The 27782-nt window shown below is 52.5% G+C and overlaps 11 protein-coding genes across 11 annotated transcripts; 6 read left to right on the forward strand and 5 right to left on the reverse strand.

Annotated features, from left to right (window-relative positions):
• Positions 1-199: 199 nt before the first annotated feature.
• On the forward strand, positions 200-2172 carry J4E82_008959 (uncharacterized protein; the record flags this gene model as incomplete). The annotated part of the gene is made up of 4 exons (XM_051735189.1): positions 200-320; positions 373-1205; positions 1251-1476; positions 1541-2172. The coding sequence occupies 4 exons, from the start codon at positions 200-202 to the stop codon at positions 2170-2172; spliced, it is 1812 nt and encodes a 603-aa protein (XP_051585022.1).
• Positions 2173-3400: 1228 nt separating this feature from the next.
• J4E82_008960 (uncharacterized protein) lies at positions 3401-4467 on the forward strand (the record flags this gene model as incomplete). The annotated part of the gene is made up of 2 exons (XM_051735190.1): positions 3401-3405; positions 3435-4467. The coding sequence occupies 2 exons, from the start codon at positions 3401-3403 to the stop codon at positions 4465-4467; spliced, it is 1038 nt and encodes a 345-aa protein (XP_051585023.1).
• Positions 4468-7740: 3273 nt separating this feature from the next.
• J4E82_008961 (uncharacterized protein) lies at positions 7741-9100 on the forward strand (the record flags this gene model as incomplete). The annotated part of the gene is made up of 2 exons (XM_051735191.1): positions 7741-7771; positions 7818-9100. The coding sequence occupies 2 exons, from the start codon at positions 7741-7743 to the stop codon at positions 9098-9100; spliced, it is 1314 nt and encodes a 437-aa protein (XP_051585024.1).
• A 537-nt stretch (positions 9101-9637) lies between these two features.
• J4E82_008962 (uncharacterized protein) lies at positions 9638-11998 on the reverse strand (the record flags this gene model as incomplete). The annotated part of the gene is made up of 3 exons (XM_051735192.1): positions 9638-9773; positions 9946-10916; positions 11000-11998. The coding sequence occupies 3 exons, from the start codon at positions 11996-11998 to the stop codon at positions 9638-9640; spliced, it is 2106 nt and encodes a 701-aa protein (XP_051585025.1).
• A 745-nt stretch (positions 11999-12743) lies between these two features.
• J4E82_008963 (uncharacterized protein) lies at positions 12744-13372 on the reverse strand (the record flags this gene model as incomplete). The annotated part of the gene is made up of 2 exons (XM_051735193.1): positions 12744-13010; positions 13064-13372. 2 exons carry the CDS (start codon positions 13370-13372, stop codon positions 12744-12746), a joined length of 576 nt encoding a protein of 191 aa, XP_051585026.1.
• A 385-nt stretch (positions 13373-13757) lies between these two features.
• On the forward strand, positions 13758-15047 carry J4E82_008964 (uncharacterized protein; the record flags this gene model as incomplete). The annotated part of the gene is made up of 4 exons (XM_051735194.1): positions 13758-13924; positions 14138-14369; positions 14422-14809; positions 14866-15047. The coding sequence occupies 4 exons, from the start codon at positions 13758-13760 to the stop codon at positions 15045-15047; spliced, it is 969 nt and encodes a 322-aa protein (XP_051585027.1).
• A 225-nt stretch (positions 15048-15272) lies between these two features.
• On the reverse strand, positions 15273-16019 carry J4E82_008965 (uncharacterized protein; the record flags this gene model as incomplete). Its single annotated transcript, XM_051735195.1, has 1 exon — positions 15273-16019. One exon carries the CDS (start codon positions 16017-16019, stop codon positions 15273-15275), a length of 747 nt encoding a protein of 248 aa, XP_051585028.1.
• Positions 16020-16287: 268 nt separating this feature from the next.
• J4E82_008966 (uncharacterized protein) lies at positions 16288-18592 on the forward strand (the record flags this gene model as incomplete). Its single annotated transcript, XM_051735196.1, has 7 exons — positions 16288-16371; positions 16441-16647; positions 16710-16863; positions 16919-17031; positions 17087-17427; positions 17506-17931; positions 18019-18592. The coding sequence occupies 7 exons, from the start codon at positions 16288-16290 to the stop codon at positions 18590-18592; spliced, it is 1899 nt and encodes a 632-aa protein (XP_051585029.1).
• Positions 18593-18787: 195 nt separating this feature from the next.
• On the reverse strand, positions 18788-20547 carry J4E82_008967 (uncharacterized protein; the record flags this gene model as incomplete). The annotated part of the gene is made up of 2 exons (XM_051735197.1): positions 18788-20393; positions 20450-20547. 2 exons carry the CDS (start codon positions 20545-20547, stop codon positions 18788-18790), a joined length of 1704 nt encoding a protein of 567 aa, XP_051585030.1.
• Positions 20548-21317: 770 nt separating this feature from the next.
• On the forward strand, positions 21318-23361 carry J4E82_008968 (uncharacterized protein; the record flags this gene model as incomplete). Its single annotated transcript, XM_051735198.1, has 5 exons — positions 21318-21371; positions 21430-22087; positions 22184-22376; positions 22447-22898; positions 22997-23361. The coding sequence occupies 5 exons, from the start codon at positions 21318-21320 to the stop codon at positions 23359-23361; spliced, it is 1722 nt and encodes a 573-aa protein (XP_051585031.1).
• A 3171-nt stretch (positions 23362-26532) lies between these two features.
• On the reverse strand, positions 26533-27441 carry J4E82_008969 (uncharacterized protein; the record flags this gene model as incomplete). Its single annotated transcript, XM_051735199.1, has 1 exon — positions 26533-27441. One exon carries the CDS (start codon positions 27439-27441, stop codon positions 26533-26535), a length of 909 nt encoding a protein of 302 aa, XP_051585032.1.
• Between the last annotated feature and the right edge of the window lie 341 nt (positions 27442-27782).

Here is a 27782-nt window from a genome sequence, read left to right on the forward strand (position 1 = left end):
CTCGCAACGCCATTGGTTTGTGCTGAGTCGCTGCATTCGAGTCGCACTAGGATATCCGAGCGATCGAGAAGTTGCAGCTATGAGGAGCATTAACAATTTAAAGGGGGTTCTGATAGATGGAGCGTTCAAATCCGCAGGATTAATAGAAGAAGCTATCACGATCGCATTTGTCCAGCCTTGAGACGCAACGCTGTCTACAATGACGACGACGACAACCACGGCCGAATTCACGGATATTGCACCTACATCGCAAGATTTCAAGTCAGATTTGCCTACCATTCGAAGCAATCATGCACCTGCGCAAAGTTTTCGCTTTCAGGGTTCGCCGTCAGCTTTGTTGAGAATGCTGTAGCAATAGGCTAACTAATATAGACGTCTTGATACCACAGCAATGCGGCAAAGGAAAGGCGAAGAGATACTATCAGACGCGTACGCTTGTACAGTATGCCTTTCTTACATTCACAGGCCTAGCCGTGTTCTACAAGATCGATGATCCACAAGCGCGTGTGGCTGGAATCGGTCTTCTCTTCCCAGGAGCAGGCTTCGTTGCAGTCTGCACCATCCCCTCAATCTTGGCACTTTTCTTAACACTAGGCGCTGTTCCACTTATCCTTTTCATGTGGTTCGGTTGCGGTGGACTTATTTTTCCGATTCTGTTGTGGGTAGGATCCGATCTGCTTGCTGTTGCGCTTGCGAGGGACACGGTATTGGAAGCTGCGGGACCCATCGTTACAGTGGCATGTATCCTCGGCATAACATATGTAACATGGCAGACACAGACTGCAAACCAAGAAGCCGAAAAGAGGCGCGAGCAACGCAATGCATACCTGGTAAACGCAGTCCAAGAGAACCAGGCCAAGGCCCAGCCAGCTCCACCTCCAGGATCTCGAGAGGCCGACGAGCGAACGCTCCGATTCCTTCAGTGGGTACTTGAATTAGGTCTTTCGCCCATAGATGACTTCTCCTACCACGATGTGATAGATCAGTTCCAGACTTCGGCAATTCGATATCAGCTCTACCAGGGCATATATGAACTTACAGCCTACCAAAATCATTACTGTCCGAACTTCCACGGCTATCTTTCCAAAGCAGAGAGGGGCTTGATCGAAAAGTCCATGTCGAAAAGGGTGATGAATTTCTGGAAATGGGAGTCGCTTATGGGCAAGTTCACGCTAGATTGGGATCCTGTGAAGGAAGACAACATTGTGAGTGAAGCCTCAGCTGTCCCGGTGGAGACTAACAGCCTGCAGATGGTATCTGGGTACATCCTGCTCGGAGCTGCACTGTACCAGATCGTGACTCGTGATGATCGATATGCCAAGGAGAACTCAATGGAGTTTGTTGTTACAGATGGCGCCCGGTACAAATACGACTTGGGCTCGATCGCTGATGCCGTCTTCCGCAATATGGATCAAAATCCGTACAATCTCTATCCATGCGAGCCCAACTGGATATACTCGCTCTGTAATTTGGTGGGTAAGTAGTGCCTGTACGAGATGTATGCGAGACATACACTGACTTCGTATCGCCATATCTGCAGGCATAAGTGGCATAGTCGCGTCTGACAAGGTTCTGGGCAACGACTACGGCGCCAGGCTCAAAGATCGTTTCGAAGCGGCCCTAGCCAGCGAGTTTTCCAACGCCGACGGCACGATCTTGCCAATTCGAAGTGAATTGACGGGCTTCACGATTCCTGGACTTGCAGGCGCGATCTCCGACGTAGCTCCCAGTGTATTCTGCGGGCCATATCTTCCGCACGTTGCGCATCGCCATTGGGCGATTATGAAGCAGGAAAACTTGTGTTGGACGAACGACGGACATCTCGAGTTGACAAATCTTGTTGGAGCTGACAATCTTGATCCCGGCAACTACAGGAGTGGTCGTGGCTATGTCCGAGTCGCCATGGCCAGCGTCGCAACCGAATTTGGGGATGAAAAGATTCGCGACGAGTTGATACGGCAGACGGACGAAGAGCAGTTTCCGGTGTACGAAACGCGCACTGGCGCACTGAAGAATAAAGGTCTATCCACTCTTGGCCAGATCAACACTCTGAGGAGCAGATTAGGTGCTCATGGCGATTGGAATAGTCTTCTTAAGGATGGGCCGCCAGAACACTGCTTTCGCGCTCCAATTCTGGATGAGGCAAGTTATGACTGTGCGAAATGCATGTGAGACATACACTGACTTCGCATCTCCACGTCTGCAGGTGCCCTTCCCTGAGGTCCTCGTTGGAAAGGCGTATTCGCATGACGGAGAATCGGTCGAACTAGTACTTTATAATGGAAGAAAGGCTGGAAGATTCACCCTAGGCTTCAAGAACATGAAGGCAGGTAGAGCTTACAGGCTGGGCTCACAGACTGCGGTGGCAGACCACAAAGGTGAGGCTAAGCTGTCAGTCTCGATCGACGGAAGAACGGCGATCACTCTGCGTCCCGTAGAGCAGACATAGCTGAGACACCCTGACCTGGTAGACGTGTGGCGACCTGATAAAAGTGTGGTGTTGGTAGTTGGTAGTTGGTAGTTTGTAGAATAGAAAGAGTAGGCGATGTCGGCGTTGGCGGAAGGATCCCCCGTTGTCCGACCCACCAAACCATTTGACCATCAACGACCCATTAATTTTGACGTACTATGACTGTACCACTAGAAATGAAATGCAGGCTACATAAAAGCTGCTTTGTTACGTAGGTCAGTCGCAACTCATAAGATTGTGATGATGGTTTCGCGGCGAGGTGGTTACGACAAAGTCTTGGCATTATGCTTGGTGTTTCACATGCGAGCCGATACTTGCCTCATTCAGTGACCTGCGACACGACCTCAGCAAAGGAACACATCAATCAGAGAGCAACTTTGCACGATACAAGCGCTCATGAACATGTCGCTCGAGCCCGACTCCTCCCTAGCGAGGAACAGAAATGCCGTGGTTGTCAACCTAGAGGCTGATGCTCAACACCATGATTCAGCGTCGGTCACATATCCGGGCTACCGTCTCAGTACCTCGTGTCGGAAGATCTAACCGTTACAGCGCGTCTAAGCACGGTCGGAGAGCTAGGGGCCAGCCTCGCAATGCTTGCCGGCGGCCGGCGCTCCTTCATGCGCTTTACTTTTCCTATCCAACGTCACGGCCTCTTGTGCGGCTATCCTTGAAGCTTCTACACCCCCGTTTCGCCCAGTTCGCGTGTGACGAACGCCCCGGTCCACTGCCACAGGAACACCATCTCCCTCCAGCTTCGAGAAAGATCGGCACGGCCTCCATGCTTGCAATTCCCAACATCTCGCGTTAACATTTCGATCGACCGAACTGTCCCCGGCGGCTTCGTCGACATGCTCACGCTCCACACACTCTTACGTCTCCCTCCCATACTCGTCGCCGCCCTCGTGACACGCGCATACGCAAGCCCAGATGGCGTTATTGGTGACGACAAAGGCGCTGGCAGGCCTACATATGCAACAGCTCTCACCGGCGGCGAGGGCTGTGACTTCTCCGACATAGAAGACATTCGCGACGGCTTCTCGGAGATGACAAGTCTATTCGCCGCCGCAACGCCCTTCGATCCTACATCGCAGCCTGCACGAGAGTTTTTCAGCCCCTCGATAACGGCCAACTACACGGACATGATAGCCACGAACCTCCAGCGAGCGGCAAACTACGGCGTCCTAGAAGGAGGAATTGGTGCCGTAAACTCGGACATCCACATACGCTGCGACGATCCCATGAAGCTCTGCGACAAAGGAAACAAGCGCGAAGGCGACCACGCAGCCTACAACATCGGCAACGAACCTCACATCGTCTTCTGCCGGGACTACTTCCGCATGGATTCCCTCACCGGCCGTATAAACAAGAAAGCCGACAACCAGATGGAAAAGGATCGTCTGATGGAGTATTACAACCGCGCCTCACTCTGGGCACGCATGGTCATGCACTTCTCTTCCATCGGCACCGCAGTCGTCGAGCGCCCCGTCCCCGCACCTCCCAACTCGACCAGCGAATGGCTCCTCGTCACCTCCCAAGGCGCAATGAACACGTCCGTCCTCGCCGGCGTCCTCAACGAACAGCCCGAAACCCCGACAGACTTCCAGACGCTCAAGTACGCGTACGGCGCCACGCGCTCCAAACTCCTCGCCATCCTCTCTACACAGATGAGCTACGACGCGGCCAATAACGCGGAGAATTACGCCTTGTATGCGTTGGCGCAGTACATTATCAAGAATAAAGGCTTCTATCCGAGTGTCCCGATCATGGATTTTCCAAATGAAGCGAGTGTGCTTACGAATGAGAATTTGCAGGATGGGGAAAGGGTCAAGTATGCGTATTTTGATGCGGCGGACGTGGTAGCAAGGCCGACGGGTATGGAGTTGAAGGGGGCGCCGCTTCCGTCAGCGGGGTCGGGCAAGATGTTTGGAGCGGTGCCGGGTATGGTTATTGCAGTGGGAATTGGAGCGAGCTTGGTGTTGTTGCCCTTTGGATGAGGCAGATGTGAGTTGGGGAGGCTGTTTTTGGCAAAACTCCAAATGAAATTTGGACAAGGGAAACGATGGCGCACCAATCACGAAAACGATTACTCTCGAAAGGTCCTTGTGCTATTGCACTAGGGACTCGACTAGGAGAGAGGGCCAGTTTGTCCGTCACGACGCTTGTTCATACCCACGTGGTAATCGATCATGGGGCTGCGTAATACACTTGTCTCTGTGGTCGTCGAACAGTTGACACCGTTCGTCCAACATCACTACCACACACTCGGCGATCCAAGGAATGGAGTCTTCTCAATATAAGATCCAGGCCATGGCCAAGCATCGCGGCTGTATTGGACTAACATGGGAGGCTTCCGGGATTAAATACTGAAAGGGATTAGGAATCACGCCTGGATATTCGCTTTCAGGTGAAAGTGTCGAGTCGAAAGTTACAAGAATGATCTTATAAGATTGTTTGGAAGAAGAAGAAGAAGAAGAAGAAGAAGAAGAGGAGGAGGAGGAGGAGGAGGAGGAAAGAACAATGCCATAGTCATTTTACTCTCACGACCTAAGATTGTCTCTTATTGTACATACGACAATCCTAAAGGGATCCTTGATGGCCACATGCTCTTCTCTACCATCTCCGTGTTGCCCCGCCCCACCCCTACGTGCCCTATCTGTATCCATCTTCTACCCCATTCATCCCCACGAAATCCCAGTCTGCTTATTCGTCGAGGGCGGGAAAGTCTAGGTCGCACAACGGTATACGCATCGCAGATGCATCCTCCCAATCGGTTTCCTCATGCATTGTTGATAATGGGAGCAGTGGTCGAGCACGGTCTTTCTGTCGGGGCTTTTGGGAGATGCGATTTGAGATGGATGAGGCTGACGGATGCAACGGTGGTGGGGGTGGTGGTGGCTTCCAGACGTAGCATAGCACTACGGTGAAGCAGATTAGTATGACAATCACCAGCGCGATGATGTCTAGATCCATGGTGGATGGGGATGGAGAATTGTTGCGGGGCATGGTAAGTCCATATATACCAGGCACTGTTTAGCTTCATCTTCTTTGGAAGAGCGATTTGACTCATTGCTCAGAGGATAATACCGTCCTTGTACATTATCCGTCATTCTTCAGTTGTTGTTGCTAGACTCGCGCCTTTGACCAGAAAGGGCCTAACTTGGGATTTTTGGCATGGTGGGCCTGATCGTATTCTGGTGGCTTGGATATCGTCATTTGGTTTCTATTAGGGGACATGGAAAATTGACAGGATCGTGCCGCCTTAGGTACAGGATTGTCTCAGACCATGTCGTCTCGCCGTAGGTGTTGCTTTTGACAAGTTGGAGGCAGCGTCGCTGATGCTGGTTCTTGCAGCACGGGAGGCGGGCTCCAGAAAAGACAGAGTGCTAGCGTGAAAATGATCAAGAAAATAATGAGAAGGGTATAATAGTCCATTGCGCCAATTCTGGTGAAGAAGATCGAAGGCTGTTGATATGCTGGGCAAGTTCAGCATATGAAAGATTTCTTGAACGGTGACATTGCTTTCATTTAAGAGCGGGTTTGAGCTAATAAACACAACAACCCATTTCGGTTATGGTCGGTGGTATTCCAAGTCTGATTTGCACAAGTATCTTGGTGATGGCTGTGTATCTTGGTGCTGGCTTGGTTCAAACTTGGTAAATTTATGGTGAATTCGCGCCATGGACCCGATCGGGCTAGGCAGAGGTGATGTAGATTGGCTGTCCATGCATGCCAGCTTACACGTTATAGCAGCAACCTGCGCCTAGGGGAATGCGTTCGGTTCGACGCATATGAAGGTAAAGCTAGTATAAAGCTAGTATTAGAGAGGACGCTGGATGTACGTTGCTGCTCAAGGTTTTTGACACATCCTGAAAGCATGGTGTGTTTCCATTAGTAGACGGATATGGTATGCACCTTGCATACCGACGAGCTTTGCATACTGAGCGGTCAGATGCAAGAACCGCCATCATTCATAACCTTGAGGATCCCAAGGCAATGCCTGGCTGGTAAGTTGTCCGCCAGTGGTGAAATCGGGATGTTGGGTCTGAATTGTTGTCGCGTGAGTAAGGCTTCAACGTGACGTAAGACAGCAATCGAGCTCTAGAATGAGGGAAGAATCCATAACCACCGACAAAGTATGGGGAGAACAGCTGCTCTTCGGAAACCGAAGCAAGTCTAGTGTCGTACGAGCCTCGGGCTCTCCGATATGACCACTGTAGATCGATGCTGCGAGGCAGCCGAGGCAGAGAACAAGACGATCGCTGCATCGATGTAGAGTGAGGAGAAGTTACGGGTCAAATCGGAAACACTGTTGTCCATGACTCTAGGCTGTGGGATGCAAGGGGATAGGTTGTAGAAACAGCCATGATTTCCCCAGATTGACCCCTGGGATGGCCAAACCTAGAGGTGATCGGACGGGAACTACGGTAGGTTCGGCCAAGGAGAAGAAAGTCGTTTGACGCCACTGCAGCATTTCGGACCGCAGCAAACTAATGGGCGCCAGTCAAAATACTCACGGAGGAGCTGCCCTTCTTGGCCTTTAGGCGCACTCGGATCGCGGAGAGACGGTGAGAAGGTTTGTCCGAGATGAAGGGGAGCAGAATGAACATGGAATGCGTGTAGAGGGCCTTGTTACATGAGAAGTTGAAGGCTGTTTAGACTCGAATGCGCGCCTGCCAATACAGAGTAGGCCAGGAACGCATTTCGAGATGTGGAGAGTGAATGCATGTCATCTCGGAGGACTTGGCAGATGGGTGGCAGGGAAGGAGCAAGCGAGCCGTTCGGCGCTAGTGGGCAGGTGGGCGCAAGAGATCCGCTGGCATGTGAAGGTGAACTTCTCACGCGCAACAAGACGCATGCAACCACTTGAATTCTCTCACCCGAGTCTCTCACTCCTGCGTACATCACCTGGCTTCATGGTCGGCGCCTTCCGGGAATGCGACTGCTCATCGACACGGCGTATTTGAAGCCGGCTGCGCAACAAGCGGCCCTTTGCGAATGCTCGTTCCTCACGTCATATCGCGCGCGACTCTCCCAACAGCTTTGCACAACACCAATCTCGACGCTTCTAGACGCATAAGCACTCGAGAGCCTGGTCGCCAGTCTCGATCCAGCCACTCCTGGGCCCGGCCAAGCCGACACACGGTAGACGGTCGCCTGTCGCTCGGCCTTATTCACCACCACGGCAACGACTCAAGCTGGAGGCGTTGTCGCATCAGTCGTTCGCGGGGCTCGCGGGTGCTACGGCCAGAGGCCTCCCACGTCCCGCCATGAACGACAAAGACCCGCCGCCATTTGGCTGTACGTTGCACTGCTACTAATCCCACGTCACTGGCTGACCGAGCAGACACCTTCACAAACGACTTCTTCGACAACCCTCCCTCGCAATACGACAACAATGGCCAGTCCATCCTCAGCGACATGGAGAACCAGCAGCTCGACAACTTCTTCTCTCTGACCAACCCCTTCGACTCGCTCGACTCGCACCAACTGCCACCCGCTCTCGACGCCAAAGCGAGCGCCCACGACTACAACAACTGGGAGGACTTTATAGCCCCGCCGACAGTACATCGAGTGACTAGCACCATACCAGACCAAGCCCGTCCCCAGAACAGCTTCCACCAAGACCAACAATACCGACATGCAAACTTTCTGGGCAATACCGAAGATGAGCTCCAGGCAGCCACGGCTCTCTTCAATCAGGCACAGCCATCCTATGCCAACGGCCGCTCGCACAGCTTCCATGACTTGCCGAGCACGTCCAACACCTTCCCCACAAATCCTGTCCACGATCTGAATGCCGGCACTCTGCCCTTGGGTCCGCAGCATGGGCTCTTACACGAACGCTTGGGCGCTCTGGTTCCCAACCACAGCACGCCAGCCATGGACGCCCACTTCGCGCCACAATGGTCATCAAGCAAAGCACTGCAACAGCACCAAGCCGAATCCGGTCCGCCGCTGCAGAAGCTGGACTTGAAGAGGTCATACGCGTTTGGCACAGACAACTCCTTCGGCAGCCCATCCGGCTACTCGGGGCCGAACGGTCATCCAAGCGAAGAGAGTGCGGCAAGAGCGTCGATACAAGATCTCGAGGAGACTTCACACCACATACTACGAGCCGTCGCAGGCATCCAAGGGCCGAGCACGACTCCTACTGCATACAAACTGGGGCAGCGCGGTGGCGACGACGACGACGAACGATCCGACGAAGCAACATCTGAAGACGAATCCTCTGACCGCCCAGCGAAGAAGCGGAAAAAGAGCCAAGCACGGAATAGCAACGTCACGCCCAAAAAAGCCGTGCGGAATGGTAAGGCGCGGAAAATGGCGACCATGGCCGACGACACCAGCATCAATAACAACACGAACAACAAGAAAAAGCGGGCACCTGCCACTACGACGCAAAAGACTCATCGCGAGAACCTGACCGAAGAACAGAAACGCAATAATCACATCTTGTCGGAGCAGAAGCGGAGGGATCTGATTAAGCAGGGGTACAAGGACTTGAACGAGGTTGTGCCTGCCGTGAGGGGTGGGGGGTTGAGTAAGAGCCAGATTCTTGTCGAGGCTGCCAACTTTTTGGAAGGCTTGATTGAGGGGAATGAGAGATATCGGGGCGTGATTGGCTAATATACGTGCCATGTGGTTGCGAGATGATGTGTCCTTGATTGGGGGACTTCGAATCAACATCGCGTTCGACGTCAAAGAGTTCTGAGGAGATGGCCCGTTGCGTAAGAAACATGTTGTGCATGCACATTCACGAATTACGACGAGAGTAATCGGCCACGATGGGGTGAAGGCGGTGCATGTTTTCTCGTTCGATGCTAGGTGATGGCACGGCTCATGGCAGTATCATCATACGATGCATGCATCTACGAGTTACGAAGACGATTCCGTCATATCGCATCATCTGACACCAAGGAGGAAGGAGGATTTGGAGCAGGCAATCTGCTACACATACACAAAAAACGGAGTTATGGAGGCTACGATACCCCAACCAAAGTAAATAATCTTCTTGTTTCATACTTTATAACCAAATCTATTTGTCTACAACGCAAATTGTTGTGTAAGTGGGGACCGGTGGTGGACGTCTCTCTCTCTCTCTTGATGATGCTTACACATACACACACGTTCGAATGTCAAAGTCTTCCCACAGCAACACTAACGTTATGCTGTAGCAGTAGCAGCAGGCCCCCCAGTCTCAGCAACCTTCTCTTTTGGTATATTGATCCTCATTGCCTCATCCCTCACTCTCGCCGGTCCGCGCTCATGTCCCTTTGGCACGCCAGCGATCCTCGAATTCCTAACTCATCATTAGCAAACGTTGAACCTAACTCTGAACTAACGCGATTGCCAGTTGCATGTCCCCCATTCCCGTCCCGGAAGCCTTGTAAATGCCCTTTTCTCGTCCTTTTTATTTAAAATAAAAAATGATAACCCGGTTCCAAGTAAAAAGGTGGGATTTACAAACTCACCGTTTTCCTCTCGCACCCCCCGGTCCACTACTCTTCTTCTTCGACGCATCGGGAACATAGTCACACCGACCGTAGTCGTTGCAATACCCTGTTTTACATACATTGTTGCTCCGACACGGGGCGCCGAGACACGTGTCTGTGGATAGACAGGGGACGCAGGAGCCCCAGGAGCAGTATTCGTCGGCTGAACAGTGCAGTGGCGATGTACACGGGGACGGATGGTGGGACGGTGAAAGGCATGTGTTTAGAGAGGGCGAGGAGGAGGAGGAGGAGGATGAAGTGGTGGTGGTGGTGGTTGTCGATTCGAGCAGGCGGGTAATGTGGAAAAGATGCTCTAGAGAGTCTGTGTAGCACGACCCGTTTGGATCATTTGGCTGCACCAGTCGCCGCTGTATCTCAATCTCGTCGTCGCCCTCAATCGTCCTTTTTCGTTTCTCTCTCGCTGGTTGTATCGTGCTACGCGCAGAACACGCTTGACACGTACCTTGCTTCTCATCACACCTCAGATGCGATTGGCAAACTGCTTTGCTATTGCACCGCTCCCCCACTTTACCAGGCTGTGTCTCGGAATACGGCTGACACACACTGTTCTTGCACAAAAGGTCCGGTGAGCACGAATCCGCAGCGTCGCACAAGTGGCCGAGACAGCCGAATGTGCAATCGCTCTGCTCGATGATGTAAGGGTTCAAGACTACGCTTGAGACGTTGGAAAGACCCAGGGGCTTCAATTTCCATTCTTGATTGTTGGAGCCCGTGAGCATGGCTTGGAGGTGCTGTGCTGTTTTTTCGTCGGCAGAAGGCGGGATGATGGAGACGGGTGGCGGTAGGTACTTGGTCCAGTTGAAGTTACTACGGGCTGTCACCGAGCGTTTGAGAACGTCCGTGAGGGCGGTCCAGGTGGTGTAGGTGGGATGGATGGGGTTGATACGCGAGGTCTTTCCCTCGGAAAGGGTGGTTAGGTGAGAGTATATCTAGAGTTTCTTTTCGTTAACATCACGATGCATATTTTTTTTCTTGAAAAGACGGTCGTCAGTGAGAAAATAAGGCCACGTACCCAAGGGATTCCCCGGTAATTCAGCGCATTCCCCTGATCAAAAACCGCTTCTTTCTTGTAGAACAAGCCAAAGTCGGGGTTGTGCACATATGTCCATTCCTCCACCAACAATAATTTGCCCTCTTTTCCTTTCTTCCCTTTGCCCATTGCCCTCCCTGTCAGCGTGTTCCCCGGTAAGAACATTTCCGCCCACGGCGTCCCCGCCGTTCTCTCCGCCGTCTTGTCAAAATACCCATGGATGCCAATGACGTCAATAGCCTTGCAGTCGAAGACGCTGTCTGGGAAATTCTCGTTCCCATCTACACTTTGTGGTCCAGAGACCCCACCACTGATGACCGCAATACCAGCGCTATCAAGCCCGATGCTAAATTTCAGATATGAGGCCATATCACAAAGCCAGGATTCGCCAGACGGTATCGGGCTGATGCCGGAAAATGGCTGGTTCTGCAGATCGACACCCAAGATGACTTCAGAGAGGGAGCCCCAGGACCGCCCATCAAAGTTCCTGGAAGGGTAGTGTTTGAAGAAGACTTCGAGGCGTGTTTTGTAGAGATTGCGGTACTCTTCGCTGCTGTAGAAATCCAAAAAGGCCCCGTTGAGTTTCTGACAGTAGGCATCACAAGGAACGTCATTTGAGCCACGAAGCGCATGTGCGTCATGGGGTGCGATGATGACTTTAACCTGCCCCTTTGACAGATGGTGGATGGCGGCTAGTGTATCGTCGAATTGGTCCAAGAGAGATTTGTCGAAGCCGCCTAGCTCGCCTTCTGGATCCGGGTGTTGGGCATCTGGACGGATGAATAGGCGGATTACTCGCGCGCCGCTTTTGACGATTTCACGGATGCTGTCATCGCGGTGTTGGGGGGCGAAGAATTGGAGTTGTGGGTAGTTGACACCACCGAAGGAATGGTGGTTAGCTGTTATCCTGAGCGAGGCAGATACCGGCGATGTCCAGGAGGTCAGAGAGACAAGTACTGCTAGAAGTGAGTGAAGCATCATGTTTGCGACAGGTACATGGAAGGCGACGGAGGAACTCCAACGGACCGGACTACAACGCGGTATAAGTCACACATCTTCAACTGGACACGTATAGAGGTCGTAGTATAGACAGATCTCTGTTGCGGAAACTAGTTGCCACGGGTTGCGGGATTGAAGCTGTTCATATACATATATTAATTGCGGTCGTTCGTGTAGCCAATCACGGCTCGCTCAAGTTCTATACACGCGGGGCTGCTAGCCTGGACGGCGGAATGATACTATTTAGCGAGTTGATTCTTCTAAAGCCGTGATTAGGTCTATCATGCTGTTGTAGTGCTCGTCACGTTCTCGGACGGCGGGTTGCATAGTCGATACGCCAAGGAATGAACGATCCAAAACTCACAACTGGCAACATGTCATCATGCTGCATATGTCCCGACATGCATCCAAGGGAAGATGGTATGAGGAGCGCAAATTCTCAAGCGACGAAGAGTGTAGCAAAGCTGCCTTCCTGCCTCATGCGCGCCGATATGTGTCCTGGCCACGTCGGTCGTGACCTTGGTTCGGATGGAAAGCTACTCGATGTGCAATGTTTTTCCAGGGCGCGACGTCAGCTACAGCTTGCGCGACGGATGTGCGAAATTGCCGGTCTACGCATGCGATGTCTGTTATTCAGTCAAGGACCAAAGTGCCTAGCCATCAGCACACTGTTTGCATCTGTACAACGCATTGTACGTGAGACACGATATGTAGGAGTGTCGTATTGTCATCCCCCCGGTTTGTCGCATACGGCCTCAAGTCGCTTGAGCGTTGCCATGACCTCTTCCCCAATGCCCTCGCCGCTGGACGATGGGGCAAACCGGCCATGGCGCAATTCACTGAGCGCGCCCACAACGTCTTGAACTTCTGTCAAGGCTATTCTGTTCTCTTGCTCTATCTCTGCAATCCGAGCCTCAAGGCTTTGGCACGCTTCGTCAATGTCGGAGTGGACCGTCTGTAGGGTGTGCGGTTTCTTACGACCTTGGCCGGACATCTGGTGATGAGGTCAGCACGGGTCGCAGTAGTCTCTTTGGTATAACAAGCTACCTCCTCCTCCATTTGAAGCGCAACGGGGTCCAGTCCAGCGACGGTGGCATCGTCTATCTGGCGTTTCTCCCGTGCATACTCCCGCCTCAGCTGCTTGGACCGTTTGACCTCGTCGATGATGTCTTGACGGACGAGCTCAACATCCTTGTCGCGTATCCTCTGAAGCTCGCGATAAATCTCTTGTACAGCGGGGTTGGACCGGTGGGCGCGGGGAAAGATGTCGGTAAAGTCGCGTAGGGTGATGAAGTCGCGCAACGGAGCGGGGGCGAGGAGGAAGTCACCGAGAATCTTGGCCTCTTGCGACGGCATGATTATGGTGGGAGACGTTATGTTCAGATGGAATGCAACTCATACATGTGATTGGTGAGGCAGTGATCGTGGTGGGATCGCCCAACGAAGGAGGCTCATCGGAAAGCGCGACGCGTGCTGGCCCGTGCCCAGAAAACTCCCGTGAGACGTGCCTTCGACGACTCTAAGCAAACATCGACTGGACCATCTATTACCAGGCTCATCGACTTGCTCACATTAATCAGGCAACGGGAACTGGTGTTTTGCGCTGCTGAGCATCTCTGTCTGACTGTCATCACTCCCATAGGGACGCGCTACCTGGACGTGCAATCTCCAGCACCCTGACCGCTTTCTTTTCTGACTACCAAACACATCAACACCAGATCCATCGCATTTCATCGCAATCATGGCGCCTGCAGCCGCTCCAGAGGCTGCGTTCAAAAAGGACGAGAAAGTCTTCTGTTTCCATCATGAGTTGCTGTACGAGGCCAAGATACTTGAAGCGCGACCAGTAGAGGAAGACAAGAAGAATGGCTTCGAATATAGGGTGCACTACAAGGGCTGGAAGAACACGTACGTATCTTCACTTTGTTTGAGATTTTCTCCGCCTGCCCATCGTTCCGCTCCTCACTGCGGAAGTCACATTTGTCCGCGTGTACACTTCACTCTCTCAATCCATGTACAACACCACTGCCATTTATCTATCTTCACTCCATCTCAAACTCCTAATTTAAGCATCCAACGAGTCGTGGATTGGCGTTGGGTCCAGTTGCTAACACCTCGCAGCTGGGATGACTGGGTTCCTGAGGATCGGCTTCGCAAACTGTCGCCTGAGAACAGAGAGTTGGCCAACAACCTCAGGCACGAGATGCTAGCTGCCCAGCGTGCTGCAAGGGCCCAGCCCGCACCAGCAAAGAAGAAGGCGCAAGGTTCGGCACGCGGTAGCGAAGAGCGCCAAACCTCTGTCTCTGCTGCCCCTCGCGGTCAGAAGAGGGTTCGCGACAACGACCTAGAGAAGGTATGTATCTTAGCATTTTGGCGACTCAGAGTGAATTCCTGACCCTTCCCAGGAAGAAGCATTCCAGAACAAGCTAGCAGTCAGGATTTACATGCCAGACAGGCTCAAGAGTCTCCTAGTCGACGACTGGGAGAACATCACTAAGAACCTACAGCTAGTGCAGCTTCCTGCGAACTATCCTGCAGGCGTCATATTAGATGAATACATGAAGCACGTCAATGACAACAGCAACCGCACCAGTATCGAGCGCGATATTCTCGAAGAAGTCATAGCAGGACTAAAAGAGTATTTCAACAAGAGTGTTGGCCGTCTTCTTCTGTACCGCTTCGAGCGTGAGCAATTCTATGAGATCTGGTCTCGCGTTCAACAACCGACTGATGAGCTTGCTGGGAAGCCATTGGCGGACATCTACGGCGGCGAGCACCTCTTGCGTCTTCTGGGTATGTGTTTTTACGACTAGGAGAAGCTTGATCTTCAGCTAACGAGGGCGACGCAGTTACCATGCCCGAACTCATCGCGCAGACCAACATGGACCACCAGGCTGTCACGCGTTTGCGTGAGGAGCTTAGTCAAATGACTACGTGGCTCTCCAAAGAAGCTCAGATCAACACCTTCTTTGTGCCTACTTATGAGAGCCCGGGACAAGCCTATATTGACAAGGTCAAGTCCAGCACCTAGGGGAATGAGTGATTTCGAGCTTTAACAGGTCAGCCTTTTCGCTTTGTCATCTGTGTATCATCACTTCTGCATGGCTGGTAGGTCTGGACGCATGGTCGCACGGCGCACTGGCGTTGACGGGTATTAACAATCTGGTTCGGAATTGGAGCATGTCGTGTTTTGTGGTCAAAAGAGCTCCAAAGTGATATGCATACAGGCATAATAATACAATCTTCAAAACTGTCTTCATGCTTTCTTGACCACTCGCTCCAACACCCCGGCTGCCCAGCGCAAACACTGCGTCATATCCCCCTCTGCTTCCCTCGGCATGCCACATATTCCGACCCTCTCACAAACACTTTCATCCAACTCCCCGTCCACGTCCCCGCCCCTGAACAGAAATCTGTGATCTTTGACGTAATTCGGCCATACGATATCATCGACATACCCCGGTGGATCTGTCCAGAACCCTTCAATAGTTACATACCCACTCCGCGCTTCGCGCCTACGCTTCGCAGTCTCGTAGGAAGTGCGGAGGAAGAGTTTGACGTCAAATAGGGAGCGTATGTCCTTCATGTCTTCTGAGAAGAGGAGGAAGCCATCGACGATGCAGATGCGTCTTTCTTCCCACCCCGGCGTACTACTACCCAGCCACGTCGATACATCCTGTCTCAGTTTCTGAATCTCAGCTTCGGGTACACCGTGTTCTCCGACGCTGTTTTGATCTTCCTGACTGACTAACCAGTCTGGGCTGTTTCCATGTTCTTTGATGTGTTGGAGGGCTTGTTGGAGTGCAGGTAGGTTGAGCGACTCTATGCAGTCCCAATCCTGGACGCCATTCTTGACCGGAATCTCGGCGTCGGTGAGGTAAAAGTCATCGAGATGTAGAATGAATAGCTTTGATGGCGGGAATATGTCTCGGAGTAGGCGAGAGAGTGTTGTCTTGCCAGACGAAGAGGGTCCTGAGATGCCGATGAGAAGGGGTGACGGCATGTTTACAACTTTTCTTTTCCGCCGTGCTTCTGACGGTCTCTCCAATGGCAAGCTCTGTATCAACTGTCTATTCAAATCACGCGCGACATACAACGACTATCAACTCTTCACACGTGCAATGGTGGGGCTTATCGGCGTCCGATCGCCCAACGGCCCGCTAGTTCCCCATATTGCGCGACGCGACACCTCTGCAACTACTGCGATTGAAGCTTGACCCTGCAGCATCCCACCCCGACATAAGCTGCAGAGAGCGCGGAAGCGTCCCACCATGGAGCCATCACCTCTGACCCAGGACTCGCGGCCTGAAATATTCCAGCCCAAAATCATATCCCTCTACGAAACCCTATTCAAAGTGTGTCCTCTCTCTCCCTCTCCCGCCCACTTGCACCAGCAGTGTTGCTAATGCAAAGGGGCGCCCCAGGAAGATGACGAAGATGTCGAATTGTCCGAGGGATTCTGGCAAGAATTCTTTCTCCACCGCCCCGATACAGCCGGCTTGAAGCGCACACTGGCCTCGATTGCGCCAGACGAGATGCTCCACCAGCAAGCGCGTTCACAGCAACTCTTCCGCCACGCCCTCCTCCGCGTCAAGCAAGCAAAAGCACCCGCCGACGAAATCGCCCTCGAGGTACCATGCCGCTCTTTGCCCTTAAACGTCCACACCCAATTCTCCATGCGCTTACCGCTTAGACCTTGACAGTCTTCCTCGATGCCGCTCTCACCAAGAAATACACGAATCCTAGCTCCGACATCATATCTGTTCTTACGGGGCTCAACGATGCGGACGCCGTCATGACGGATTTTGTAGCCACGCTGGATACGGCTATACGGGGTGGACGTGATGGTATGTTTTATCGTCAAGACCCCGAGGATTATCGATACTGACATCGACATGGCAGTTGCTTTGCGCCTGAGGGCCGTTCGAGCGACGCTGAGTATAACCGCCGCTGGCTTTCAGACTGCGCTGCCGAGTTACTTTACCCATCGCGATCTGTTCCCGAGTCTCATGAAGGTATGTTAGGTCGTTATATATATACATGGACAAACTAACTCAGCAATCCACACAGTACATCTCCGACTGTCCCTCGACCCCTCAAGTCGTCCCCGCCCTCTATCTCCTCGGCCTCCTCACAAACTACAACAAATTCGAATTTCAAAACCCGTATCGCCTGCGTCTCGACGACTTTGTCAACGACGCCATCATACAGGACATGGTGAGCTGTTTCGGCGACACGTGTAGGAAGCTGAGAGATAGCTATGTAGCTGTGCAAGATGATATGCCCGAAGGTTGGAGTCTGGGATCTACACTTAGTTATATTGGCTTGGGGGCGCTGGCGGGGAGTGGGAGTAGGCCAACGACGCCAACACCGGCGGCCCCTGAAGAGGCAAAGAGCCTCTTTGCTGCATTGTGAGTAACATGTCCTCTTCTTCTTCTGCTTCTGCTTGCTATGCCCACAGCTAACATCTCTTCCTCCCCTTTTCCCAGACCTGGTCCGGAAATCGGCATCCTCCTCTCTGTCTACGACTTCGCAAACGCGAATAAAGTCTTTTGCTTCAACCTCGTCAAATCTACCCCCAACGCCTCGTCCGACGCCGCAGCAGCCTCACCATCCCCCCTCAGCGCGTACCTCTCTTTGACGAGCTACATGTTCCAGCATGCACACAGGAGTGCGAGGGCGGCGCTGTACACATACCTCAGTCTCTTCGTGCTGCAAATACTTGTCGAGGACCAGACGCTCGCGAAGCGTCTGTGCAGTGAGGAAAGTAAACTGGACGTAAGGTTGTGTCGACAGCGACAACCTTATTTGCCGGTTGTGAGGGGGGAGAGGGTGCCAGGTGCTGTTGTGTTGGACATGATGAGTGATGCTATCAGTCATAATCTAAGGAGACGGTTGGATGTGGATTTTTACATGTGAGTCTATTCTACAATCTGCTATCCGGGAAAGGCGGGAGGAGGAAGATATGAAAGGAGAACGACTAACACTTTTTCTTTTTACAGCCTCTGTCTCGGTGTCCTATTGCGTCTGCTGTCCCACCTCAGTCGGACAAAAACGCGCATCACGTACCATTGGGCAGAACTCTGGCGAACTCTCCTCTCCTTTGTCCGCTTCCTCACCACGTACGAAAGCGACATCAAGAGCAACTACAAATCCAACAAGATGATTGACCTGCTCGTCAATCTCCTCGCTTTCGCGCTGTCGAGCGGCGAAAACTTCTTACCGGATCCAGCCGCGTACGACGACCTCTTCTACAAGCTCGTCGAGAGTGGCGATACCCTCGTCAAGTTCCGAGACGCGTTTGGCTTAACGTCGGGGAAACAGGGGTCCATGCAGACGCTGATTAACGTGTCGAATCACTATCAGGCCTTATTGAATGACAAGGGCAAGGCGAGGAAACATCTTAGTCCGCAAGAGGTGCACGCGGTTATCAAGCAAGGGTATGAGACGTTGAGTATTGACGCGAGTGAGGGGTTGGATCGGTGGGACAAGTTTCGTGAGGCCGACCACAAGTCAACATTAAAGAAGATTGCCAGGGTTGTTGTGGAGGATGCTAGGGGATTAGGTGGCGAGTAGTTGACGATAGTTGAGTAATTAATTCAAGCAAAAAAAAAAAAAAGTGGTTGCACCGTCGGGGAGAGAGGACTTGCGTATGTGTTGACTTCACCATTTGAAGAATATAACAATCTGATACTCGATGGGTATGTTAGCTTCCTGTCCTCCTGTCCATCCCGAGACCTTTACATGGTATCCCAGCTGCACGCACCCTCCTCACGCCTTGTAAAGCGTATCCAAAAAGCCCTTGGCCAAGTCCACAACGACACTCTTATTGGGCAAGCTCCCCGCCACACCGTACAGCGCCGCGGTATCGCCCTTGACAGCGCCCTTTGCGCCTTTTCCTTCAGCGATACGCTTGCGCTCCGCATCCCTAACCTCCTCTGTAACCTCGACAAGATCCTCAATCAACTTGTCCACAACGGCGACAATGGGCAGGGTAACAGCGACATGGATAGCGGGCGGACTCTGCAGGGCATTCAAATGCCAGCCCTTGTTCGACATGCCATCAGCAATGTCGTAGATATCCAGCGTGTTGGACAAGAAAGCCACCACGGAGACTTTGGGCTGTCCGATGATTTTCAAATCGGGTGATAGTTGCGGGTTCTCGCGGATAGCAGTTTCAATCTTCTTCATGCCACCGACAATCTTGTGGCAGGCGTCGAGATAGCCGTTGCTGCCTTGCTTGACGAGGGAAGCCCAGCACCCTGCAATGAGAGCGCCAGGGCGAGAACCGGCAATGGAAGGCGATGCGTAAACGCCGCCGGACCAGTCAGGCGAGATGAAGTATTGGTATTTGCGGTAGACGTCGGAGCGGTACAGCACCGTTGAGTTGCCCTTTGGCGCAAACCCGTATTTGTGTGTGTCGCAGGATATGCTTGTTACGCCTGGGAGACGGAAGTCAAAAGGGTCAAAGTCGAAACCTGCTTTGGGTAGCATGGGGATGATGAAGGAGCCCAAGCAACAGTCTACGTGCAGCGGAATCTTCTTCTTGACAGCGAGTTTGCTCAGCCCAGAGATGTCGTCGATGATGCCGTGGGGGAAGTTGGGGGCAGAGCCAACCAATAGCACGGTATTCGGATTGATCAGCCGGGAGACGGAGGGCAAGTGGACTTTGTAAGACGGGGCTTTGCAGGACACGAGATGCATTTTGATCTTGAAGTATTCGCATGCCTTGCGGAAGGCTGTGTGTGCGGTTTCTGGCAAGATCATCTCGGGAGATGTGACGCCGCGCTCATGGTAGGCTTTGTTACGGGCAGAGAGACATGCCATGAGAATGGATTCTGTGCCGCCCGAGGTAGTCACGCCGGCCGCGTCTTCGGGTGCGTTGAAGAGGGAGAGCACCATGGCTACGATCTCGGCTTCCATCTTCCTCACACCAGGGAACACATCGGGGTGGATGGGGTTTGCAACGGTGAACTTGCCAAACGCCTCGGTTTGCAGTCTGATCAGCTCGTCCCCGCCGTGGTATACCGCGCCGCTGACTCGTCCGTCTTCCCATCGCGTGTGCTCCATGTCGGCCAGTTCACCCAGCTTCTTGCGCACCTCTTCTTCGCTCCATCCTTCAGCGGGTAGACTGGTGATGCGCTCGACGCCGGGCCCGCTCGGAACAAGCTTGCGTTCGAGCTTCAGGAGAGATTCAGAGACTTGGGCTTGTACTTTGTCGCGCACACCGGGCAGTCGGAGGAAGATGCCGTAGAGGTAGCGACGGATGCTGATGTAGGCATCGCTGATGGAGCCGAAGATGCCGCGACCTTTGAGTTGGTAGAAGGTGATGCGTGTCCAGCGGAGGAGGAAGAGGACAAAGATGATGTTGCGCAGACTGTATACCCATGTCAGTACACTGTGTTTCCTTATCGCTATTGCAAGCGCGCATACACATCGATGTTCAGGGCGACGAGCTGGCCATTAGCGGAGCTCTTCCGCGCATTGAACGTATCGCGTAGACTGACGGGCAACCGCGAGGAGCCAGGCATCGTGGGCTTAGTGGGGAGTACACTCTAGGTCGGCGCCAGAAGCATACTGTGAAAGCAGGAATGCGAAGCCGGCGCGCGCATTGATTAAGCATTGCCAGAGGGCTTGCCTGCTACGTCAAGCGTCGTCTATCACATGTCATGTCTCGGAGTGCCAAGACACCCGTTGCCGACCGCCTTAACGGTTTAGAAGCGGGGCATTGCTACTTTGGGAGACAACATCACAAAGTGGCAGCTCGAATGCATCATCACTGTGATAGTACTCGGATTATGCATTACGACGAATGCCATTGGACCATGGCTAGATCGGGTCACAGAAACTGACCACCATCATGTGTCCTCGCACACGCATTCAGTATCGCATCCCGGCCAACAGACAACAGAAAGAGCATGGGGAGGAATCGGCATTTCTGAGCTGTATCAAGCATCATCAACGCTAGGGGTTGTAAAGGGTCTTGCAAGCAACGGTTGTTGGGCGATATCATGACGATTCTAGGGTCGCGATCCACAGCAACATCCAAATCAGATCATCAAAGACGATGAGAAGGTGGGAGGGGCTTTGATAGCGACATATTCCGGGTCCATGAAGGTGTAATGCTACGGTACAGTGGCCAACGAGCCAGATTAATATATGCCCTTCTCGTTGCGAATCTCGCTCCTGCGTCCGTGGCTTTCATTCTCTCAATCCATCGTATCAATCTTCCAGTCCGTGGATGGGCTGAGTACCTCCCTTCTCTCCACTCACCATATCGCTAACGAGCCATTTCCCCACAATGGCGACAAGACCACGATGTCAAAGCGACAGTCTCCAAGGCCGCAACATCAAGGTACGCAGGGAAACGCATCAGGTTGCATGGCTACATCAATTGACCTTTTTCTAACCAGAAACCATTCATCCCATCAGTCCTAGGTCCAACGAAATGGGCACAGCAACGTGTCCCTACTATCGAGGTCACTGCTGACCCCAAGGGCAAAGGCAAGGCTGTTGACTACACTTCACGTACACCTATCGCCGATGAGTTCATGTCCGAAGCTTTCAAGTCTCAGAGATGCTCCACGTCTTCCATGTCTTCTATAGAATCAGCATCTACTGAGCAGGCTGATCTCTCCCACTTGTCAACCGACATGTACGCACCAGGCCCTTCTAGCTCCAAACCGGTCCATCCTAGGTCTACACCAATCCCGTTCTTTCCATCCCCACCAGTTACCAGCGCCCGGGTCAGTGTTCCAGAAACTGGCGTCACCATCTCACAGAGCGACTCCGCTCCCGTCCCGACTCGCGGACACCGTTCCGAATTTGAGGGCAACGGAGGTTGCACTTCCGAGACCTCGTCTGTGTGTACTGAGCGCCCGACTCACCCTGAGGTGTACCTGTCTGCTGCCACCTCCTCCACACGCAGAGATAACCCCAAGGCGAACAGGCCAAATGGAGGTCGAGAGATTTGCCTCCAGGTGCCGGCTCCGAAGGTCAAGCCGGTGTTTGATGTTGTTGCTGGGTATCACGGATTGGAGTTGTTTCGCATCAGTGACGCCGTGCCTTATTGTGAGTATTTCTTTCTTACAATAGATGGGTTGAGTTGCGACTAGGACATCATATATCCCTATAAAGCATCTCCGAATCACTGACAAGATTGTCCAGTACTTGGTACCCGCAACATACGCACCCGTCTCGCGTCCATCACTGAAGACAATTTGTCTCACACCCCCAACATCCACCCGGGCAAGATATCGTGCGGTAGCCCGGACGCATACAGTTCCCTCGACCTCTCTCTCATGGCCATCCTCCACTCCCTCCGCAACGCCTCCTCCACCCGCCAGGCTGTTAGGAATTGGTATGTGATATCTCTCTCTTCCTCCCCGTAGATTCGAGACGTACACTGACCTAGCAACACGTCCATCCAGGTACACCCAAGGCCTCGCCACGCGCAAAGACAGCCTGATCCTGTACGAGCATACTGCAGCCACCGGTCCGGAACAAACCCTCGTTTCAGCCGCCAAATTCCACGACATGGCGCAAACATGGCAGCTCCTCCGCAACCCGTCTAATAAGTCTGGAGATCCGCCTCACGCCATCAACTCCTGGATAGACATCCTCACGGGCCTGCACAAGCAAAACGTTGATATCAGCAAAATTGATACGAAACTTTACTACGAGCTCACGACGGTGCTCGAGGGCGAGGCGCTCCGACGCCGGATCGCTGAGATTGCGAGGTGGAGCAGGACGGGGCATCTGGATAAACGGTATGCGGTTTGGTGCAAGTATGTTGAGGGAACGAAGGAGAAAAAAACCAAGGTTACCGAGAGCCAGCATACTGTTGCACCAGTTAGTAGGAAGGAAAAGGACACTCGCACAGGTACGATATCTTCAACGGCTTTACTACTCTGAATGGGGGGCGTGGGCATGGGAGAGACATGTAACAGTCACACTGATTTCCTTTTTTCCATCTCCTAGACGATCTCAACGCCAAACGCTTCGCACACGAGCAGCCCCACCACCAGCACCAGCACCACCTCGGGCGCCCCAGATCCTTCGTCTCCGATGACGACGAGAAAGCACAGCGACGCGCCGGGAAAGCAGTCCGCGCTTTCACTGCAGCTACAGCCGCCGCTCTCGAGACGCAGAGGAAGGAAAGAATTGACAAGCAGGGAGGCGTGATGCGAGGTATGGCCAGGGGATGGGCCAACAGAAAGAAGAGAAATACGGTTCTCTTTGTTCTCTTCATTACCTTCTTCTTGGGGCCGTTGGTCGGCGTGCTGCTCTGGGCTATGGCTATGCGCAAGTTTGATTGGACGCTGGGGGCGGGGGAGGGGTATTAGATGGGAAGGTTGACGAATTGTGATTTGGAAAACTGACAGTGGTGGTGGTGAGACTTGGGTCTTTGTGATGATTGCATCGCTGATATTGGGAAACGACGGGATGGCGAGAAAGAACTTACATGGAAAATGCTGGGCCTGAAAAACCCAACGTATACTTCGTAGTAGCTTTTTCCTTCTCCGTAACTGTTAGACACTCAATTCCTTTACATCTCCTTGAATTCCTACAAGGCGACCATGTTGAACTCTCCGGTCTTGCTGACACAACGTCTCTAGTAGTTGTCAAATAGAACGGCGTGCGTCGTATCTGACGCATCCGGCACCAAGGTTCGTCCTCTTGGTTGCTGATGTGCAGGGCTGGCAATGATAATGTTATGCCCAGACTTTTCACATGGAACATGCAATATTGGCAGTAATAGTCCCTTGGCTCTCAAGATCCTACTTAGTGAACACGAACCTGTAAACCAATCACGTCGACATGCTCACCAACCGCTAGGTCAGCGGCCCTTGATGTTGTGGAACGAGCACTCACCAATATCCCTTACTGACGTAACAAACAATAGCACCGCATCTCAACAACCTACATCAAGCTCTACCCAGGTATCCTTGTCGTTCGCTTGACTGCTCCTCTAGGGCTGACTGTGATATCGTATGTCCGAACCCTTTTCAAGGCACTAAACTTACCGAATAAATCTTTCGTGTAATTGCTCATCTCCGGGCGTACCGTGCTTTCCGCTCCGCTACGCATTCCGTCTCCGCTCCGTCCCCTTAGTACTCGACGCTATTATAGCACATGCGAACCAGTCCATTCCAGACCCTTTTCGCGTGTCCTTTTGGGTAGGGGTTATTGTGGTTCTGTTGGTGTTGCATACCTGAAGATCTTCATTTCGCTAACGGCTACGGTATGACGACGGCACCAGGAGCGATGCGATGACTATCTATCCGCGATGAACATGGACGAAGAAGAATTTGTCCTCCCCGCGGATGGGTGTCCCTGAGAACAAACCGAGCTGACGGTTCATCGTCAGGATGCGAACAACGCACACCATCTCTCTCGCTCGTACTTACTACATCTTGACCATAATCTCCGCGAAAAAAGAGAACATGGTAGCTTGCCAATCTCCCAGCTTGCAGCGACGTGCCGTTTGAGCAATGGCGATAAAGACGAAGTTGCGAGAGAGAGAAAAAATGGGGATGATTAGCGGACTTTTACCTATTCTTAGCTCCCCTTGCATTCATTCCTTTTGCAAAAGTCCAGAACGCTCAAAACGAAAGCGCCCATGACCCTTTGCAAGCCGCGTTTTCATTAGCACTCCCGAGGAAACTTGCACCCCAGCACGAAAGCGTTCTTGACTAGTCAAATGTGCAATCTGCCGCAAATGCGCTTTTCATGTACGATGACGACGCAACAAGGTGGCGGGTTGATGTTGGTTTCTCGTTCGTGGTTCGCGCTCAAAGTTGTTGCCAGAGAGTGGTTTCGGCAAGGTGTAAAAAGGTAGGGGTTGAAAGCAAGCCCTGTACTGTATAGCCCTGCAGGTACGAACTTGGAGAACAACGTGTTTTACTGGGCATGCAGGAAAGATTGCGCTAGAGTTGGAGAGACACGAACACGAATGGATTTGTTCGTGTAAAGACGATAGCCGTTTTTTTCTCTCTTAACACACACACAAGGGCTGCAGGTACGAAGGCAACTGAGGTCAAGAAAGACATGTATTCTATGCTGGGGAAGTGTCGGTGTGTTCAATAGCAAGAAACACGAACACGAACACGAGCCTGGTTGTCTATGTGGAGATGTACTATCGTTCTTTCCCCCATACATCTCTTTTGTTACACGAGTTGTTCGAGTCGCAAAACTCGCACTACGGTTATAATCATCGAATATGACAGCTGTCAAATGCTCGCATTTTGCCAAAGATGTTTCCACTGTGGCTTTTTTAAGGCTATGAATTCCACAAAGATCCACCAACAGTCTCGAGTCACAAACGTAGGCGCGAAGCGGGTTTACGACATGAAACACGAAACGAAAAAGACAAGATGCGACAAGTTAACTCATCGATGATACGAGATAACACCGGGGCGGACTATAGGTGGGTTAGGCGGGGGTTGACACTCGAAACAGAAAACAACAAATGTGACAAACATGTGTTTGAACAGGGAAGAAACGGTTTTGTTACAATTTTCCCAACCTCCGAATATTCACCTTGGGGGATTACTCACTTATCGATTCCGAACTGCACAACCTTTACGTACGTAAGCCGGCCATACTCATTACATGTAAAATCTCCCCATACTGCATTTGTCCTCCGCTGCCCGATACGGTGCTTACTGTATGCCCTTCATATCGCTGCGTCTTCAAGATCTCTCGGTGGTTTTTTCCAGCCTCCCGCCGCGCCACGTCATACCCTGCTCTCCGTTCCGTATTATGATTGTGGAATCCTGGGGATCTGGCTCAAGGATAAAAAAGGTGCTCGTATTCGGATCCCATGTCCTTTTACGGGTTGGCATCCCCAGAGGCAAACGTCTACGGCTAAAGTCACCTGCGTTTTTGTTAAAACCATGGCGATGATGTCATACTCAACGCCCGCTTACCGAACACAGCATGCAAGATGCAAGAAACCGCTGCATGTGAAGTGGAGGCAAAAAAAGACGGCTGTGGCTTTTGCAAGTTATTCTCGTTTTTTCTTCTTTTGCCTGACGTGCATGGCTCGCGTGGACTTGCAAAAAGACTGCAAGATCAACATGCCCAAGTGCCTTGTCATGTGTGAGTTATGTGGCTGTGGGTTCGTCCCGCGGCTGCTGGATGGAACCGATCGGCAGACGATCTTGTCATGTGGTCATGTCACAACGGTGATCGCGAGGCAATGTCCACATATGCGCCCACAAGGTAGGATTTGCATGTGCGAGCAGTGTGTAAGTGTACGAAGCGTAGATATGATGGATGTGTTGAAGGATGTATTGGTATGAGTAATAATAGTTGTAATAGTAAATGGCATGCGATGCTATGCTAGTATTGTCGCCCAGGGCAATGATGATGGTATGGTATGCAAGTGGTATCATAGAAAAGAAAACACCGAGAAATGCCCATGATGATGTGTGAACGCCATGATCCCCCCATCCCTCCCCTCCCTTCTGTACAGTTCGTAGTCGTAGTTCCTGGTCGCGTTCCAAATGTCTTCATGAACTATCCTCACTGATCGTGCCCTCGCTCACTGACGACATGGATGATTTGCTGTCAGATGGCAAGGGACCAAGTGTCCATCTCCAATCCCTCGTCCGCTTCCGTCGACCGGCAACGGGCGTTTCGGGCGCAGAATCGCTGTCATCTTCGCTGCTGGAAGAATCCCTCTTGTCACCCGCACGCGGTGACTTTCTTGGTGAGCTCTCTGCCGAAGAAGCAGTACTGCTGATGGAGAGCTGAAGAGGCGATATGCTGGTGTTCGAGATGTTGACCGCCGGCTTCAGGCTCAGACTCGGTTTGCCCGTCTCGGCTTCAGACTCGCTTGATGTCGTCTCCACACTGGAAGTCAGTGACGACAGCGTCGAACTACTCGATTCGAGATCGGAGTGTGCGAGAGTGTATTTGGTGGTTGTGATTTCCTCCTCGAGTGGTGTGCGGAAGGAAACACGCTTCTCGGCGGGAAACATAGGGCGGGTTGAGGAGCCCATTTTGCGTGGTATTATTGCGCGGGCAGGGCTGTTGGAGAGGATGGAAGTGAGGTTGTGAGGTTGCTTGTAGGGTATTGAGCTGGTGGCTGAGTCGGTGGAGGCGGATGTGAGTGTTGATGAGAGGGTGGATGCTGAGTTGGGGGTGGTGGGTGCTGGAGCCGGGCGTTCATAGGCGTTGGAAAATGTGTTGCGGACTGTTGGCGATACAGCAGAGAGAGTCTCGAGACGCAGACTGGCACCTTTGCCCAGGATACGCGGTTGCTCAGTGTTGATGGAGAGTTTGGGGCGCAGCGGAGCCTGTCGCGGCGGGGGTATTATAGGCAGCTGGGTAGTCATACTGGACATGGCAGATGATTGCGAGTACGACGGCGTTATCGAGAGGGAGGGGTGTGATGGCTGCAAAGTGGACAGCATCATGTGTTTGGGTTCGCGTGGGCGGAATAGGCGTGTGCCGGGTAGGTTAGGTATGAGGCAGATGATTTGGGCGAGGGGAGCCGATTATTACATGGTCGACGAGGGGCATGTCCCTATTAACCAAACTCGTCTGCTGCATGCCACCAACCGTCCTTGTGGATCCGCAGCGGCGCGCATCCCAACGCGCGGAGGTGCACTTGAACACGAAGCGCCTGGCCGGCGCGCTGCTCCCAAAATACACACTAGTCCGATCCAAAGATAGATGCAGGGTGGCAAAGGCGTGGTCGTGCAGGGTTCCGGGTTCAGACGACTAGCGCACTCGATCTGCAGCCCGCCCACCCAGT

The sequence above is a fragment of the Alternaria postmessia genome (genome assembly GCF_024291825.1).
Source record: "Alternaria postmessia strain BMP 2775 chromosome Unknown scaffold_79, whole genome shotgun sequence".
NCBI lineage: Eukaryota > Fungi > Ascomycota > Dothideomycetes > Pleosporales > Pleosporaceae > Alternaria > Alternaria postmessia.